The following is an 18,598-nucleotide window of genomic DNA, read 5'->3' as shown; positions in this document are numbered from 1 at the left end:
TAAAGAGGATGGTGATCAATTGTTCTGTATCTTCACTGAAGGAAGGACAAGAACTAATAGGCTTAATCTGCAGCAAGGGAGATTTTAAATTAGATATTAGGAAAAACTTTCTGGCTATAAGGGTAGTTCAGTTCTGGAATAGGCTTTTAAGGGAGATTGTGGAATCCCCATCATTGGAAGTTAAGTACAGGTTGGACAGACACTTGTCAGGGATGGTCTTAAGTATGCTTGGTCCTGCCTCAGGATGGTGGACTGGACTTGATGACTTCAGGAGATCCCTTGCAGCCCTACATTCCTAGGATTCTGTGAAAATACTGATTTTCCACAGAGCAGTAACACACATTAAACAATAAACCAAGGAGTTTTATTACAAGAAATTAGTGTCTCTGTTGCATACTACAGTTTACAGCTTTCATAGACATGCAATGAGAATACAAAGTACAGCAAAGCAGATTTTATGCTGGAAAATGTTGGCATTTGAACTCTTCAGCATTATGCAAGTGTCTAAATCTTTTAGCTAAGAGACAGAAGAATCTTTGTGTCCTTCCCAGCAGCCTCTGGCTACACATTTACGTGTACATACTGAGCTTGTACATGATGGTGACGAAAATCTTTTTGACTGGTGTATTGATTCTGGGAATCTGCCTGGCTTTTCAGATTCATGATACACATTAGCATGTCATAGTTGAGAGTGTTTGTACGTATGGATCTGTGTGTTGATATACACATGCACGGAAGCAGTTGGGGTATGTAATTACATGTTTATATAGGAACCTGTTTAGGTTGTAAGCTTGTTTGTCCTAAGTGGGTAAGGGAGTTTTAAGAAATCTGCCACATAGGTTATTTTTGGACAAGGGTTACTTTCTTTTTTGGATCCCTCTGTGCTCTGCCATTCTCTACCACCTGCACAGCACACAGCAGGCTCTCTTGAAGGATCTGGTTCTTCACCACCTTGGTTATCATTGTGCTGATATCACTGGTGTACTTTTGCCTCTGGTTAGCTGGGTAATACTGTGCTTCAGAGCAATGTATGATGAAAAAGGTGCATAGAGCCAGGACATCTCCTTCTTGCAGCCCCAGCATCTCCAGCACTGCTTCCCACACCAGTCTAATTTTCTGGTTCTTGCCTTTGTGCCTCATGACAGAGGCTAAGGTGGGGAGGCCTCCCGCCAGATCTGGCAGCTTCACTCTGACACGGGAATGCAAGCAGCAAAGCATTTCACTGACATAGCTGTATAAAAGATTTATCTCCACTGAAGTGAACCTGCCATGGAGATGGAGACAGAAACCACTTCTCAGACAAAAATACTTCCCATATACTTCAGTTCATTCCCATTTAGGTAATAAGTGGAGAATTCATGTGGTCTGTAACCCCAGCAATCCTAGGTAATGCAACCATCACATCACAAAAAGAAAATGAGTACTTGTGGCACCTTAGAGACTAACCAGTTTATTTGAGCATAAGCTTTCGTGAGCTACAGCTCACTTCATCGGATGCATACTGTGGAAACTGCAGAAGACATTATATACACAGAGACCATGAAACAATACCTCCTCCCACCCCACTCTCCTGCTGGTAATAGCTTATCTAAAGTGATCACTCTCCTTACAATGTGTATGATAATCAAGTTGGGCCATTTCCAGCACAAATCCAGGTTTTCTCACCCTCCGCCCCCCCCCCCCCACATACACACACAAACTCACTCTCCTGCTGGTAATAGCCCATCCAAAGTGACCACTCTCTTTACAATGTGTATGATAATCAAGTTGGGCCATTTCCAGCACAAATCCAGGTTTTCTCACCCCCCCCCCCAAAAAAAAACACACACACACACACAAACTCACTCTCCTGCTGGATTTGTGCTGGAAATGGCCCACCTTGATTTTCATACACATTGTAAGGAGAGTGGTCGCTTTGGATAAGCTGTTACCAGCAGGAGAGTGAGTTTGTGTGTGTGGTTTTTGGAGGTGGGGGGGTGAGAAAACCTGGATTTGTGCTGGAAATGGCCCACCTTGATTATCATACACATTGTAAAGAGAGTGGTCACTTTGGATGGGCTATAACCAGCAGGAGAGTGAGTTTGTGTGTGTGTGTGGGGGGGGGGTGGAGGATGAGAAAACCTGGATTTGTGCTGGAAATGGCCCAACTTGATTATCATACACATTGTAAGGAGAGTGATCACTTTAGATAAGCTATTACCAGCAGGAGAGTGGGGTGGGAGGAGGTATTGTTTCATGGTCTCTGTGTATATAATGTCTTCTGCAGTTTCCACAGTATGCATCCGATGAAGTGAGCTGTAGCTCACGAAAGCTTATGCTCAAATAAATCGGTTAGTCTCTAAGGTGCCACAAGTACTCCTTTTTTTTTTGCGAATACAGACTAACACGGCTGTTACTCTGAAACCCATCACATCACAGTAACCCTTCTACTTAAAAGGCAAACACACAGTTATCATTTTCAACAAGGAGTCCGGTGGCACCTTAAAGACTAACAGATATATTTGAGCATAAGCTTTCATGGGTAAAAGAACCACTTCTTCAGATGCATGGAGTGAAAATTACAGATGCAGACATAAATATACTGACACATGAAGAGAAGGGAGTTACCTCACAAGTGGAGAACCAGTGTTGACAGGGCCAATTCGATCAGGGTGGATGTCGTCCACTCCCAATAATAGATGAGGAGGTGTCAATTCCAGGAGAGGCAAAGCTGCTTTTGTAATGAGCCAGCCACTCCCAGTCCTTATTCAAGCCCAAATTAATGGTGTTAAATTTGCAAACGAATTTTAGTTCTGCTATTTCTCTTTGAAGTCTGTTTCTGAAGTTTTTTTTGTTCAAGTATAGCTACTTTCAAATCTGTTATAGAATGTCCAGGAAGATTGAAGTGTTCTCCTACTGGCTTTTGTATGTTACCATTCCTGATGTCCGATTTGTGTCCATTTATTCTTTTATGTAGGGACTGTCTGGTTTGGCCAATGTATCTACACCATCAGAGGACCCAACCACATCAGCCACACCATCAGGGGCTCATTCACCTGCACGTCTACTAATGTTATATATGCCATCATGTGCCAGCAATGCCCCTCCGCCATGTATTTAGACCTCAGTTCTGAAGAGGATTAAGCATGTGTGTAATTTTACTCATAAGTAGTCCCATTGAGTTCAGTGAGACTACTTATGTGCCCATAGTTACACATCTGTAAATTTTCATAGGATCAGGTCAGAGTTATCTAAAAGTAGCCTGTTTTTCAAAGCACTGTGCACCTGAGCTGCCATTGCTTTCCATGGGAACTGTGAGTAGCTCAGGACCTTTTAAAAAAAGCCTGTTATTTAGATGTCTAAATATGGATATGGGAGCCTAACTTCAGGCACCAAAATGTGAAAGATTTGGCCTTATTTGCTAGCAGAACAAAACCAGGGCATTAATAAGATTCTGATTGTTACTGCTTATAGTGGGACACAATTATCTGAAAGATTTTGAAAGAGCATATGGTGTCTTTGGTATTCTTAGAAATGGTGTGGGTTTTTAAGATATAATAATATTTAGTGCATATTTAAAATTTCTTTAGAAGTTTTTGCACTTGGAATGGAATTTGCCTTGCATTTGCTGAGATCAACAAACTATATTCTCTTGTGGTAAAAGGCAATTCAAAGCCACATCCCTGGGTATAGAAAGAGTTTTATTCTTTTCACTCAATGTAGCATAAGCCTATTCATCTTCACCTGCACATATAGAATTTACACATGTTTCTCAATTCTCTAATCTCCCAGCTGATGCATGGAGGGGAAACTGAGCTGTTTTTTAATTCTGTGGCTCACCTGTCCTCCAGCAAGGATATCCACATCTCATCCCCGTCCACCTGCTTCTCCAGGGTTTTATCCTGAAACTGCAGCTTCTGTGTCAGTTTATCCATGGCAGAGTTCAGCTCTTTGAACTGAGTCTCCACAATCTGCAGCCTGTTTTCCACCCTATGGAATATAAGAACCGGAGTCATTATTAGAATCAGTATATCTGAACTTCTACACTGAAAGAGGGCTCCATTTCTGCTGCATTATGACTAACTTCAGATCCAGTTTAAGATTCCTCCATTTTACTTGGAAGTCATTCTGACTCCTTTTGAAGGTGTTTGCCAGTTGAGCGTCAGTTGCTTGATGTAGTCTGGGTCCTTTAGAAGTAGTCATAACATAACCTTGACTGTCTTTGAAGACTATCCGAATTAATGTATCAGACACCCTCATTCTTATCATAAGAGATTAAATATCTACTAATCGTGACTTATCAAGCTCAGTCTAATCTCATTGAGGGTTTCATTTTAGGACCCAAATTGATCCTATATAACATTTAAATCAGCCCTGTATAAAATCTACCATGAAAATATAATAATACCTAATACTTAAATAATACTGTAATACTTAAAACCAGCCTTTTCCTTGCCTCCTTCAGTACCATGGCTGGTGACTTCCTAGTCCCTACTAACTCTCCCTACATAGGTGCTAGAACTAGGGGTGCTACTATACCCCCTGGCTTAAAGTGGTTTCCATCATATACATGGCTTATAGGGTGGTTCTATGGCTCTCAGCACTCCTGTCCTTCTACTGCAAGGTTTTCCTTTTATAGGAACATTTTTCCCCAGCATGCTTTTCTAGAGGTGGCTCTTTAAATATGGCAGAACCAAATAGCTACAGCACAAAAAAGGCTATTTCCAGCTAGTAAGTACTTGTTATGTTTTCCTTCTGATTTCTAAGAAAGTGGTCTATTTTCATATTTCCTATGAATAATATAACTAAAAGAGGTATCTTGATTTTAAAGTTTCTCCATGTGACCTCTATCAGAAAGTTTATTTTATGAGGTGCTATTGTGTTGAACTTATGTCAAAACACAAGGAGGCAGGGAGCATGCTTTATATTCCTTCACTGCTGTTCTGTAGATGTAAAGGCGTGGAATATGCTGGTTACCGTCCATTTTGATAGTGTTCCTCAGGAATAATTTAGGGTAACAGCTTAACTAAGTTCCTAAGATCCCAGTTAAATTGTTCTCCCGAGGTGCAGCTTTTGGGTATTTCTAGGATCTTGAAGCTGTTGAAACACTTTAGACTGAAAGGTTTTTTGCCTAGATTTCATAAAAATAACAAGGGATCCCACAACTGGCCAAGTATTGATTAATTAGAAGTTCAGTTAGCCTTGATTTATTTTTTTTAATGGAATGAACTTCAGGCTATCTTGAAAAACTGTCTATGGCACCTAACAGCTATTGAATTGCAAGTCTCTGTTCCACAGCAGTCTGGTCCATGGGTATTCTTACTACTGTTTTATTCATTTTGCGATAGTGCTGAGGAGTCCAAGTCATGGACCAGGACCCTATTATGCGAGGCACTGACTGTATAAACACAGAATGAAAAGACTGGTCCTGCTCCAAAGACTTTGAGATCTGTTGCATTTGGTGAGCTCCCCAGACTAAGAGTATAATTCTTTGCCTTACAAATATTACATTTCCTGGTCTATTTTTTCACCTTTATCTGATGTTTTTGTAATGCCAAAATATCTAGTAGTTTTCAGGTCATAGCATAATCTCTGTCTCTTTTCACTTTAGATGGTAGGAACAGTTGATACTCAAACGTATTAACAGCTGATTTCCACCCCCTTTTTTTCTGTAATATACAATGAGAATTTTTTTGGCAACTAACTTCAAATAAAATTTTGCGTTAGCCATGCTTACATCTCATTTTACTCATAAAAGTGTAAACATTTTCATATAAATGTTTGCCAAAAGGGAATTTTAGGCTAGTAACAGAGATTTGTTTAATCACAAAGGAAATTTGTTTAATGAGAAAATGAAATTCATGTTGGGCAGAAATAGAATTAGCTTACAAAGGTCAGTGTAACTCATTTCAGTAGAATGGGTCTTTGTCCCCTTCTAGTGGCTGGTTATCACACTTATTCCTTAATGTAATAGTCAGCACACCAGCTCCAGTAGTACAGGCCCATCCTATTAGCAGTGAAGGAGTAAGAGTTCAAACCCTACTATTTATATGAAGGTATCAATTAGAGAACAGGAACAATACTATGATTTAAGTGACTAATCACACAGCTCACAGACTAGATACTCAAAGGAATAGCTGTCAGCAAACACTTTGTGTCATGGAGTCACCGGGTCAATGGTCTGGAACTACTCCATATGAAGCCAGTCAGGACTCTGGGGGAGCATGCCTCCTCTCTCTGAGCGTAATGTCTCCAGGGCAAGAAGCTTACACAGCTTCTTCCTGGGTCTGACCTCGGAGCATTCATCATCCGCTTCCACACCGTGCGCTTCCCACAGCAAGTCTGCCCAGGCGGGACTCCTGGGGAAGCCAGAGGGCCCTGCACCCCAACTCCGCAGTCAGACGTGACTCTCAGTCAACCGGTAAAACAGGTTTATTAGTCGACAGGAACACAGCATAGGACAGAACTTGTTAGCACAGAAATCAGTGACTTTCACCCAAGTCCATCTTAGGGGGAAGAGAGCCCAGAGCCAGGGCTCTGGTCCTCCCCCTGAGCCCCAAGCCAGCCTAGACTGACTCGCTTCTAGCTGTCTGGCCCCTGCCCTGCTTGTAGCTCCTCCTCCGGCCTCTGTCTCACTTCCTGGGCCAAGAGTCACCTGGTCGCATCCCCCTCCTGGGTCTCAGGTTATGAAGGGGCGGCTATAGCATCAGTGCAGGCAGCTGGAACAGCCACCGCAAAAGTCACACCCCCTTATTCCCGCCACCTAGACATTGGTGCAATACATAGGGAAACTGAGATACACACAGCATTCATGCAAAACAGTAAGACTCACATAGGCTCACATACAACATAACAAGGGAAAATCCCCACTTTGTCACATCTCTCCCCCCTTCAAGACTGAACTGAGTGGGGTCACTCTCCCCAGTGATCGGGGGAAGTTCAGGCCTCCCTCTCCGGGACAAAGCATCAGCTATAACATTTGCACTCCCCTTAACATAGACCACCTCCATCTCATAATCCTGAAAGGACAGATTCCACCTCAGGAGCTTGGCATTGGCATCTCTCATCTGGTGCAGCCACGGCAGGGCGAGTGGTCCGGATACTCAGTGAAGCGCCACCCAAATAGATCCGGCTGCAGCCTTTTAGAGCCCACTCTGTGGCCAGGCATTTCTTCTCTATGGCTGCATAGCTCTGCTCCCAGGGCAGCAGCTTCCTGCTCAGGTACATGATCTGGTGTTTCTCCCCCTTTGCATTGGCCTGCCTCGGCACCATACCCTACCCTGTGTGTGAGGCATCGGTGAATACCATAAAGGTCTTGTCAGTCTGGGTTTCCCAGCACCGGGCCCTTGACCAGATCCTCCTTCAGTGTACAGAGAGCCCTCTGGCACTGCCCGGTCCAGACCAGCTTGTCTGGCTTACCATTCTTGCGTAGCTCAGTGATGGGAGCTGACACAGAGCTAAAGTGGGGCACAAACCTCCAGTAGTGCCCCACCATCCCAATAAAGGTCTGGGCCTGTTTCTTAGTCTGGGGAGCAGGTCAGTCTTTGATTGCCCGCATCTTGGCTGGCTCTGGCTTTAGGCAGCCGCTCCCCACCTTGTGACCCAGGTACGACACCTCTGCCATCCCCACCTTACACATCTCAGCTTTTACAGTCAGCCCTGCATCCTGGAGGTGACTCAGCTCCCTCTTCGCCTAGGACACCTGGTCCTCCCAGGTCTGGCTAATGGCACAGATATAATCAATGTATGCTAGGGTAAAATTCTCCATCCCCCTCAGTAACTGATCCACCTGTTGCTGGTTGGTGACAGGCGCCTCCTTGAGGCTGAAAGATAGGACTAGGAACTTGTATACCCACAAAGGGGTGAGAAAAGCAGGTTTCAACCTGGCATCTGGATCCAAAGGCACCTGCCAGGAGCCTTTGGTAAAATCCCTGGTATTGGGGTACCGAGTCCCACCCCAACTTGTCTAGGATTTCATCAGGCCTAGGTATGGCAGGCACGAGACATGGTGATGGCATTGAGCTTCTGATAGGCCACACAGAACTGGATTGACCCATCTTTTCTGGGGGCAGCACCACGGGAGAGGCCCCCAGGGCTGGTGGATGGCTGGATCACCCCTAAAGCCAGCATGTCTCTGACCTCTCCCTCCAGGGGCTGTGCTGTGTTCCCCATTACTCTGAGTGGGGAACACCTGATGGGAGGGCCAGCTCCCAGATCCCCACAGTGGACAGCATGGTTAGTGAGCCCAGGCCAGTTGGAAAACAGCTGTTGGTACAAATGCAGCGTCTCTCTGATCTCTGCCTGCTGGGTATGCGTTAGCCGGTCAGAGAGGGGAACTGATTCCAGCAAGGGGCCGGCTCTGGTCTCAGGGAAGAGACCCACCAGGGATCTTCCCCCTTCTCCCACTGGCCATATATGGCCAGTACCACCTCCCCTGTCACAGTACAATTCATCATGTTGACCTGGTCCCCTCAGTGGCTGTGAGCCTGGTTGGGCAGTTCCACCACATCGTTCTCCTCATTCAGCTGCTTGATGACCTTGAAAGGCCCGTCCCAGGCAGCTTGCAGCTTATTCTTCCTCACCGGGATGAGAACCCTCACCTGGTCCCCGGTGCCAGAGGCTGAGAGGCCATACCAGACTTTCTGCCTCCCTCGGGTCCTGGCTAGATTCTCCCTGGCCGGACCCGTGAGCTCAGCGAGAAAGTCAGTACATACTCCACCCCTGATTATCCATCGGGGGAGGCCTTCCCCTACCATCCGTCCCTCACCAAGCCCAGGGCCACCTTCTGAAAAGGCTCCTCTATGACAGGCAGGTGTCCCAAGGCTGCTTTATCCTTGTTCGAGGCCATTTGCACCTCTGGACCATAGGCGCTGACTCCATGGGTGCTCTGGGGCTGGAGCACCCACGGGGAAAAATTAGTGGGTGCTCTGCACCCACTGGCAGCCAAGCTCCCCTCCCCCCTGCCCCATCTCCTCCTCTTCCTCCTCCCCTGAGCGTACCACGTCCCCGCTCCTCCGCCTACCTCCCAGCGCTTCCTGCTCGACTGCCACCAAACAGGTGTTTGGCCACTCCGGTGGGGGAGAGGAGCGGGAACGTGGCACCGTCAGGGGAGGTGGCAGGGAAGAGGCAGGGCTGGGGCAGGGATTTGGGGAAGGAGCCGGAATAGGGGCAGAGAGGGGGCGGAGTTGGGGTGGGAACTTTGGGGAAGGGGTTGGAATGGGGGCAGGGCAGGGGTGGAGTCGGGGCGGGGCCGGAGGCAGAGGGGGTTGAGCATCCACCAGCGGGAGCAGTAGTTGGCACCTATGCCCTGGACAAGGCAGCCTTGGTTGGCAGCTGTCCCACCCTGGCTGTGGTTCCTCACACTCCGCTGGGGTCTCTGATCCCCCGGGGTCAGCTTTGCCCCTGATGTCCCAGTGAGGGCAGGCAGGGAGCCCATTGCTTTGCCCACAGCATCAGAGCCAGCGTGAGCCATCTCCCCCGTGTGCAGGGAGGCGGGGAGCATCTCTCTGTCCCACTCAGCTCCAGGGCTCTGGTTACAGACAGGCAGGTATCCTGAGCTTAGCAGCTCCTCCTCCCTGCCAGCCAGGTCATTTGTATTTTCACTGACCGCTTCAGTCGCAGCCGTTTGGTTCCCTGGATTCAAATTCAAATCCTCTGTCCTTACAGGAGCATGGCCTGGATCCTGTCCCAAATAGACACAGACATCCTCCAACAGGACTTCGCAGCTGATATCTTGGAGAACCCCAACTACCAGCCAGCCCGACTCCTCCTGTGTCTGCACAGGGACCTGGGCCATAGCAGGGAGAGGGGCTTCATCCCTTGGATCCTCACCCAGGTCACACAGCCCCTCAGCACCTGGTGAGGCTGCACCACCTGGGGCCTGACAACAGTTCTCTCTGTCCCAGGGTCTCCCCACCCCAGGAATGTCTCCCCAGTGACCACCACCTTCCACTCCCACTGAGGGTCCAAGGGGCCTGAGCCCAGGAGAGTCCACGCAGACATATGCTGGGGCCAGGAGTGAGAGCCAGTCTGCCACCCCGCCCTTTTGGCTAAACAGCTCTATGGCCTTGGGACCCAGGAAGGGGGCTAGACAACAGAGCCTTTCTGCAGGGCCAGCCACATTCCAATTGCCAGCCTTCCCAAAGGCCGTGAGACAGGCATCTATATCTCCCCTCTCCTTAACCTGGGGCAGCAATTTAATGTTGAGGTTCCCTGCAGAATTGGCACCCCAGGGTCCATCCCCACTCACGCCTGGACGGGTCCCTCTGACTCTCAGCTCAGCCATCGCCAGTTCATGCTGCCTCCGTCTCTCCTGCTGATCTGCTTCATGTCTTCCCTGTCTCTCATGGTCCTCTGACTCCTTCAATCTCAGTTCCAATTCCATCTGTCTCAGATCTAACGATGGGGAACCTGGTGGAGACCCCCAGCTGGTCAGGGACACGGGTTTCCAGGACACCTGGATGCTCCCAGCCTCTCTCGTGGCCCCAGCTGGGTCAGGAACCAGTGCAGGCCCTGGGGCTGCCTGGCTGCTCCCAGCTGGGTCAGGAACCGGTGTGGGCCCTGGGGCTGCCTAGCTGCTCCCAGCCTCTCTCACGGCCCCAGCTGGGTCAGGAACCGGCTCCTTAGAGCGATCCTCCTCTTCCAACTGAGCAATCAGCTGTGCCTTAGTGAGCTTTCCAATGCGCAGCCCTCTTTCTCTGCACAGCTCTACAATGTCCTCCTTAAGGAGATGCTTATAGGCCATCTCCATGCTGTTCCCAAGTGGTCATGGACTCAGAGGCCTGTGCTCTCTTAGCACCCCATGGTCCCTGGGAGGAACCCCTTCAGTGCAACAGCCCTTCTCGGGGGTCCACCTCTCTTGGGGTTAAGCCGTAGGCTCCTCCGCCTCCTGGAACTGCACCTCTTGGAGCTTGCAGCATGTCCGACTCTCTCTAATCCCCCTTCGTTTTACTGCTCCCCAGTCACTTACTGCAGGATGCTCTGTCCATGGGGTGTAGTTTATCCCACGTCTGCCACTGGTTGTCATGGAGTCACTGGGTCAGTGCTCTAGAACTACTCTGTATGAAGCCAGTCAGGACTCTGGGGGAGCATGCCTCCTCTCTCTGAGCATACTGTCTCCATGGCAAGAAGCTTACACAGCTTCGACCTTCCTGGGTCTGACCTTGGAGCATTCAGCATCCCCTTTCACACTGTGTGCTTCCCACAGTAAGTCTGCCCAGGCAGGGCTCCTGGGGAAGCCAGAGGGCCCTGCATCCAAACTCCGCAGTCAGACGTGACTCTCAGCCAACCAGTAAAACAGAGGTTTATTAGTTGACAGGAACACAGCGTAGGACAGAACTTGTTAGAACAGAAATCAGAGACTTTCAGCCAAGTCCATCTTGGGAGGAAGAGAGCCCAGAGCCAGGGCTCTGGTCCTCTCCCTGAGCCCCAAGCCAGCCTAGACTGACTCGCTTCCAGCTGTCTGGCCCCTGCCCTGCTTGTTGCTCCTCCTCCGGCCTTTGTCTCGCTTCCTGGGCCAAGAGTCACCTGGTCGCATCCCCCTCCTGGGTCTCAGGTTATGAAGGGGCGGCTATAGCATCAGTGCAGGCAGCTGGAACAGCCTCCACAAAAGTCACACCCCCTTATTCCCACCACTTAGACATTGGTGCAATACATAGGGAAACTGAGGTACACACAGCATTCATGCAAAACAGTAAGACTCACATAGGCTCACATACAACATAACAAGGGAAAATCCCCACTTCAGCACACTTTGTCAACAATCTACAGCCTGAAACTTATTTAGGTAACATTTGCTGGAAAAAACGAGCAAACATATTTGTAAGAGTAAGGTTGTGGACAAGTCAGAGATAAAAGGCTGAGTGAATTATTCATTACAGATTGTAACGGCTCATTGATAGAGTTGCGTGAACAAAGATTCATGGTTTCTGTTCTCACAAGCTTTCTTCTACATAAATGGTGAAAATGGCCAATAGATTTAATTACTGATGAAAATGGGTCACCACTGTTGCAATAATTTTTCTCTGCTGCCTTTAATATTTAATAATGTTGCTTTAATATTCCTTGGCTTTTCCAGCCAAGGTTGCCTTGGCTTTTCCAGCCATTTCTGGTCTTGGGAGAAACTGCTCCCAGCCTCTAAGCTACGTTCACTGAAGAATTCACAAGTGTCCGTTCTGAAAATGCCAATTCACACTGCAGTGACCACTTGAAATTATGAAGTGGTTTTACAATATTATGATACATGGAAATGACCCTTCATTAATAAGAGCAAACCCCAGGAAAATTTTGCATCTTGAGCCTTTGGGGAATAGATCAGCTCTAAATTGCCCCAATATTCACTTTGCCAGTGAAAATGTATTCCCCACTCGTCAAAGGATAATGGTAGGTTATCTGACTTTTTAAATAACTCACATTTCTTTGGGTTCCATTTCAAAATAAGAATTATTTTACACTTACACTTACACAAACTGATGCAATTACAAATGTGGGAAAACATCAGGATGGCATCCACATATAGCGAACAGGAGAGAAGAATGCAGGGCAGGATGGTCCTGTGTTTAAGACACAGGGCTGGCAGTCAGGAAAACTTGATTTTGTTACTAGCTGTGCCACTGAACCTCTGTGATTCTGGGCAAATAAATTAACTTTGTGCCTGTTTTTTTAAGTAAAATGGGACTAGTTAGATTTCCTAATCTCACTGGGGTTTTATGAGAATTTATTAATAATTGTGAGGCACTCAGATTATAGAGTGATGAGTCTCTTTACTTTTTGAAAGTGGTAACCAATGAGGTTGCTACTAAATTAATACCACCTTGTGTCAATCTTATTCTGTACAAGCTCAAAACAAATCCTGATCCTTTACAAGAAAGCTTTTAAAACCTTCCTGCTGCTCTTCCTGTAAATATACAGCACTGCACCTAGAATACATCCAGTAAAAACAGAGCTCACATTCTTATGAAGGTTATTGAACACTATATGGAAAAAAGAGGCTTTTTAAAAATACATTATTTAATGCTGATGGCTTTTCTTTCCGAGTTTAGATCCTTTCCAGAAAATCAGACACCCTCATTTTTATTACTTTTAGAGCTAAGCTATAGATGTTCATATTCCAGGTGTGTGTGTTCATGGACTTGTGTCCTGTCACGTAGACTGTCAGATCTTTGGGGAAAAGATTATCTTCTTTGTTAATTGTCTCTATCATGTCTAGCACAGTGGGGCATTGATCTTTGGGGTTCCTTTCCTAGGTACTTCCATAATATAAATAATCTGCATACAAATATGCAGATGTTGAGATATTAGAAATGTTCGTTGAAATACTGCATCCCAGCAGCAATAATATATTTGTTTTACAGCAGCCACTTTTACTACAATGATATTTATTTAAGCAGACACCAGCTTTACACATACTCAAACTTCCCTTGTTATATAACATTTGCAGAATAATGTCAGACCTGGGATTTCCGCATATATACTTTTTGTTTTTTTAAAGGGACTATTTTTAACCGTCTCCAGTAACTATAGGAGCATTTTCAAATCTTTTTCTTTCCTTCTCCTCTAATTTTAATATGAACTGTTAACTATTTAAATTAGAAAAATAGTCTGCAAATTAAAGAAAGTGGTTATATGTGACCAGGCAATTGATGAGATACACAATATGAAGTAGAGTTTCCTCTGTGAGGTGCCTTCCTTCCTTTCTTGTCTTTTGAATCCACTGGGTTCTGAGCTATTTGCCTCTAACCCATCCTGGGCCTGAGCTCTCCTAAAAACACTTGTTCAGAAATGGACCTTATCAGAACATTAGCATATGGTTCAATATGGAAATATTAGAATATCCTGCTGGTCCATAATCAAATTGCAACGTTTAAAAAAAGAGATCATTTATGATTGGGGATCAAGAGGTTGCATTCAGGCTGATGGCAAAGCACTTGTGCACCCTGGTCACAGGGTTAAATACTTGCGAACTATATGCAAAAGCTTATTCACAAAACAGGCGGTTGGTTGTTTTCAGAGATAAAGGAGAAACAAGGAGACTCCTTGTGATCTGAGGCCCATCAGCCGCTAAGTTCATGTTTATACCACCTCTATTTCCCATAAAGAATTAAGAAACAAGTACAGGCTCATCTAATATACAGACCTGTCACTCCGGTAGTTGTTAGTTTCGTCCCTTGCCCCATCTTGCTATAGCCCCTTCCCAGCACAATGGAGCCTTGCCTTGTTCCTCCTTGTAGTACTAACACACACAGCCCTTTGTGACCTGTTTAATGTCTCGTTCAGGGAGTGCAGAGATATGGCCTCTTTCATCATCCTCATGGGGAACAAGAAGAGAAGAAATGCAATTTTAATAGGCTTGAATCTTCTCTCTTGTGGGCAGTCAGCAACAGCATGGACAGGAGATCTGACTTCTGCTAAAGGTCACTTTGTGCTGAAGGCTTTTTATAGCCAGTACATCCAAATATAGTTCAGAAACACACAAACATGTTACTTAATGAATTATGAATTTGGTGCAGCTCCTCCAACACAAACACCCCACTTGTCTTTCTTTGTATATGAATTACTCTTATTTAAAGGTGATCTGAAAAGGGGCTTGTGCCCTGTTCAGCTTCTTCCTGATATATTATTATTTGTATTACTGTAGCATTTAAGGACGAGGGCTCCATTGTGCTAGCTGGTGGACAAACAGAACAAAAATACCTGGCTTTTATATAGAGACAAGGTGGGTGAGGTAATGTCTTTTATTGGACCAGCTTCTGACATCACAAGAATCAAAGGTTTGTTGCTACAAACGTTAGTTGATTGCCAGCTAACTTGTTAGCTATCATGTTTGTCCATGCTACTCTGGACACTACAAACATTTGTGTGCTAGCAGACTAGCATCACTATATCTGAAAAAAGAGAGAGAAATGGGGCTTTTTATAATTTTTGATTAATCTCTGGCTCTCCTTTTCATCCTCAGACTGGAGGCTGGGCCCTAACATGCCTGTCCCTCCAATGAACTGTGGTAGTGCAGAGAGATAGAAGGAGCCAGCATGGGGCTGGGTGAGTAAAGAGCTAAAAATGAACATAAAGTCCTAGCCCTAACATTGTGCACCATTTCTTGCTCTTTTTCCTTCTCTCCTACCTGCCTTTCATTGCAATGTCATTGCCTTTCAGTTTTTCTCCCTTTTAATTATTTGGTTACCTCTTGTCTCTCCTCATACCACTTTCCTACCCCCCACCTTATTTCTTGTTCCCCCTATTCCCATAGCTTCCTGCATTGCCGTAAGGGACTTTAACTCTATTTTTTTGAACTGGTGAGTGAGACACTTCCTAATTGTTAAAAAGTTAATTCCAGAAGTGTGTCGACTGTCCTTTTGCTCAGGATATGAGGATCACAAAGATGAGAGCAGCACAAAGATTCACACTGCCATAGAGATGATACCCTTATACCTTGAAATGCACATCTGACAGAAGGCATTACTTTATTGTCACCATGGAAATGTAGGAGTGTTAAATATTCAAAAGCAAAGGATAAAAAATAAGATAAAGCATATACAATTGTAAGGAATCTTTTAATCTTTACTGATGCATAAGACGTTGTGACGGGTTCAGTCATAGAGACCCCCTTGCGACTGTCACCTGATGTGCTTAAACTAACTCTGAGCCCATTTTCCCTGCCTGGTTGGGACTCCAGGACCCTGTCTTGTTGAGCCAGACATGCTACTCTGCTGCAGCACAGACCCAGGGTCTGAACCACGCCCTGAAAGCTGCAGACTTTAACCAAAACTGCTCAGCAGGTTTCCTGTCTCCAGCACCCAGACACCCAGCTCCCAATGGGATCCAAAACCCAAATAAATATGTTTTACTTTGTATAAAGCTTATACAGGCTAAACTCATAAATCGTCCACCCTCTATAATACTTATAGAGAGATATGCACAGCTGTTTGTTCCCCCAGCTTACTCTGGGTTAATTAATAAACAAAAGTGATTTTATTAAGCATAAAAAGTAGGATTTAAGTGGTTTCAAGTAATAACAGACAAAACAAAGTAAGGTTTCAGAGTAACAGCCGTGTTAGTCTGTATTCGCAAAAAGAAAAGGAGTACTTGTGGCACCTTAGAGACTAACCAATTTATTTGAGCATGAGCTTTCGTGAGCTACAGCTCACTTCATCGGATGCATCCGATGAAGTGAGCTGTAGCTCACGAAAGCTCATGCTCAAATAAATTGGTTAGTCTCTAAGGTGCCACAAGTACTCCTTTTCAAAACAAAGTAAGTTACCAAGCAAAATAAAGCAAAGCACGCAAGTCTAAGCCAACTACATTAAGAAACTGAATACAAGTAAATCTCATCCTCAGAAGTGTTCCAATAAGCTTCTTTCACAGACAAGACTCCTTCCTAATCTGGGCCCAATCTTTTCCCCTGGTACAGTTCTTGTTGGTTTCACCTCAGGTGGTAACAAAGGGGATTTCTCATGACTGCAGCCCCCTTTGTTCTGTCCCACCCCCTTTTATGGCTTTGGCACAAGGCGGAAATCTTTTGCGTCTCTGGGTCCCACCCCTCCTTCGAAATGCAAAAGCACCAGGTTTAAAATGAATTCCAGTACCAGGTGACATGATCACATGTCCTGTGAGACCCCAAGCCTCCATTCTTTCTGGCCTGACTCACAGGAACACAGGAAGGCTTACAAGTAAACAGAGCCATTTATAGGTGATTGATTCTGAAGCACCCTTAATGGCTTCCACTTAACATGTTTACAACAGTAATACAAGTTTATATCTTATTCTCTTAACTCCAGACACAGGGCATGGCTACACTTGCAGATGTAGAGCACTGTGAGTTAAACCAGCCCTCGGAGAGCACACTAGGGAAAGCGCTGCAGTATGTCCACACTGTCAGATTCAAGTGCACTGGCGTGGCAACATTAGCAGCTCTTGCAATGCCACAGAGAGCAGTGCATTGTGGTAGCTATCCCAGCATGCAACTGGCTGCAACGTACATTTCAAATGGGGTGGGGGGTAGGGTGGAGTGGAGTGTGTTGTGTGTATGTGGGGGAAGAGAGAGTTGGTTTTCGGGGGGCTGAGACCATGTCAGCATGCTGTCTTGTAAATGCAGACCCCCTGCTCCCTCGCCTCTCTCTCGCACACACTCACAGCAGCAACATTCCACACTAATGGTTGCTTTGTCCCGGAGCAGATAAGCAGCCGGCTGTCAGAAACAGAGCTTTGAAAGGGCATATCGGCATTCCTACAGCTGAGTTCAAAACAATGACAAGACTGGCCACCTGATTTAAGGGGATTATGGGATGTTTCCAGAGGCCGATCGCAGTGCAGTAATGCAACACCTCGTTCACACTGACGCTGGGGCATTTCAGCCAAGGCACAGCAAGTGTTATGCTTCTCATGGAGGTGGATCACCAAAAGCGCTCCAGCTGCAGAGTCCAGGCGCTCTAAGTGCCTTGCCAGTGTGGACGGGTCGTGAGTTAGGGCGCCTGGGACTGCTTTAATGCGCTCTAACTTGCAAGTGTAGCCAAGCGCATAGAAATGATACATTCATACAAATAGGATGAACACACTAAATAGATTATAAGATTTGTAATGATACCTTACAAGAGACCTTTTGCATAAAGCATATTCCAGTTACATTATATTCACACTCATTAGCATATTTTCATAAAGCATGTGGAGTGCAACGTCACACCCTCCTCCTGAACTTACTGCCAGAGACTTGGACACTGTCCACGGTGGAAGCAGTATACCTAAAATTCCTCTTTTCTGGACAGGACATCTGCTACCCAGTTCTCCTTTCGTTTAATATGCATAATCTCCTTATACTCTTCATCTCAAATTCCTGCAGGACCAGACTCCAGCATAGCAATTTGGAGTTTGTGCCATTAGTCCGGTTAAGCCATACCAAAGGTGAATGGTCAGTTAGAATCCTGAACCTCCTATTAAAGAGTTAAGGCCTTAGATGTTTGACGGCCCACACAATGGCATAGCACTCCTTCTCTATGACCGAGTAATTCTGTTCAGCAGGGGACAGCTTTTTGCTTAAGAAGGCAATGGGATGCTTCTTGCTGTCTTCCTCTGTCCTGCATCAACACAGCAACCAACCCTGTGTCTAATGCATCAGTACACAATTCAAAAGGCTTATCAAAGTCAGGGCTGACCAGCACAGACTCTGCAGACAAGAGTGCTTTTATTTTGTCGAAGCCTTTCTGGCACACCTCTGACCAAATTACCTTATTAGGTTGATGCTTTTTACATAAATCTATGATTGGGGACACTATGTCACTGAACCCCTCCACAAACCTCCTGTAATAGTTTGCCAAGCCTATGAAGGATTGGACTTGCCTTTTAGTTTGGGGGTACCGGCCATTTTACGATGGCTTCTACCTTAAGAGGGTCGGGGGATATTTTGTCCCCCACCCCGTGCCCTAGATAAGGGACTTTGGCTGCCCCTATCTTGCACTTAAAGGGTTTCACGGTTGGCCCAGCTTCTTTGAGCTTTGATAGCACAATTTCCAGGTACTCCTTGTGGTCCCCCCAGGTGTTGCTGAATACAGCAATGTCATCTATATATGCCATAGCATAATTCTGCAAACCATTTAACACTCTGTTGACCAGTCTCTGGAAGGTTGCACCA

At 45.9% G+C, this 18,598-nt stretch overlaps 1 protein-coding gene across 1 annotated transcript; it reads right to left on the bottom strand.

Annotated features, from left to right (window-relative positions):
* Window positions 1–388: 388 nt before the first annotated feature.
* Window positions 389–14,244, bottom strand: SMCO1 (single-pass membrane protein with coiled-coil domains 1). The gene is made up of 3 exons (XM_074963036.1): window positions 14,114–14,244; window positions 3,820–3,969; window positions 389–1,264 (listed from the first exon to the last, which is right to left on the bottom strand). The coding sequence occupies exons 2-3, from the start codon at window positions 3,912–3,914 to the stop codon at window positions 841–843; spliced, it is 519 nt and encodes a 172-aa protein (XP_074819137.1). The 5' UTR covers window positions 3,915–3,969; window positions 14,114–14,244; the 3' UTR covers window positions 389–840.
* Window positions 14,245–18,598: the final 4,354 nt, after the last annotated feature.

The sequence above is a fragment of the Natator depressus genome, chromosome 9 (assembly GCF_965152275.1).
Source record: "Natator depressus isolate rNatDep1 chromosome 9, rNatDep2.hap1, whole genome shotgun sequence".
NCBI lineage: Eukaryota > Metazoa > Chordata > Testudines > Cheloniidae > Natator > Natator depressus.
Note: the sequence above shows the minus strand (reverse complement) of the source record. Positions and strands in the feature narration are given on the sequence as shown.

Bases quoted from the DNA above. Each gene is read 5' to 3' on its own strand.
- SMCO1 (XM_074963036.1), bottom strand. From the start codon at position 3,914: ATGGATAAACTGACACAGAAGCTGCAGTTTCAGGATAAAACCCTGGAG. The intron at 1,265-3,819 runs GTGAGCCACAGA...TCTCCATGGCAG, and splicing joins ATATCCTTGCTGGAGGACAG to GTTCACTTCAGTGGAGATAA.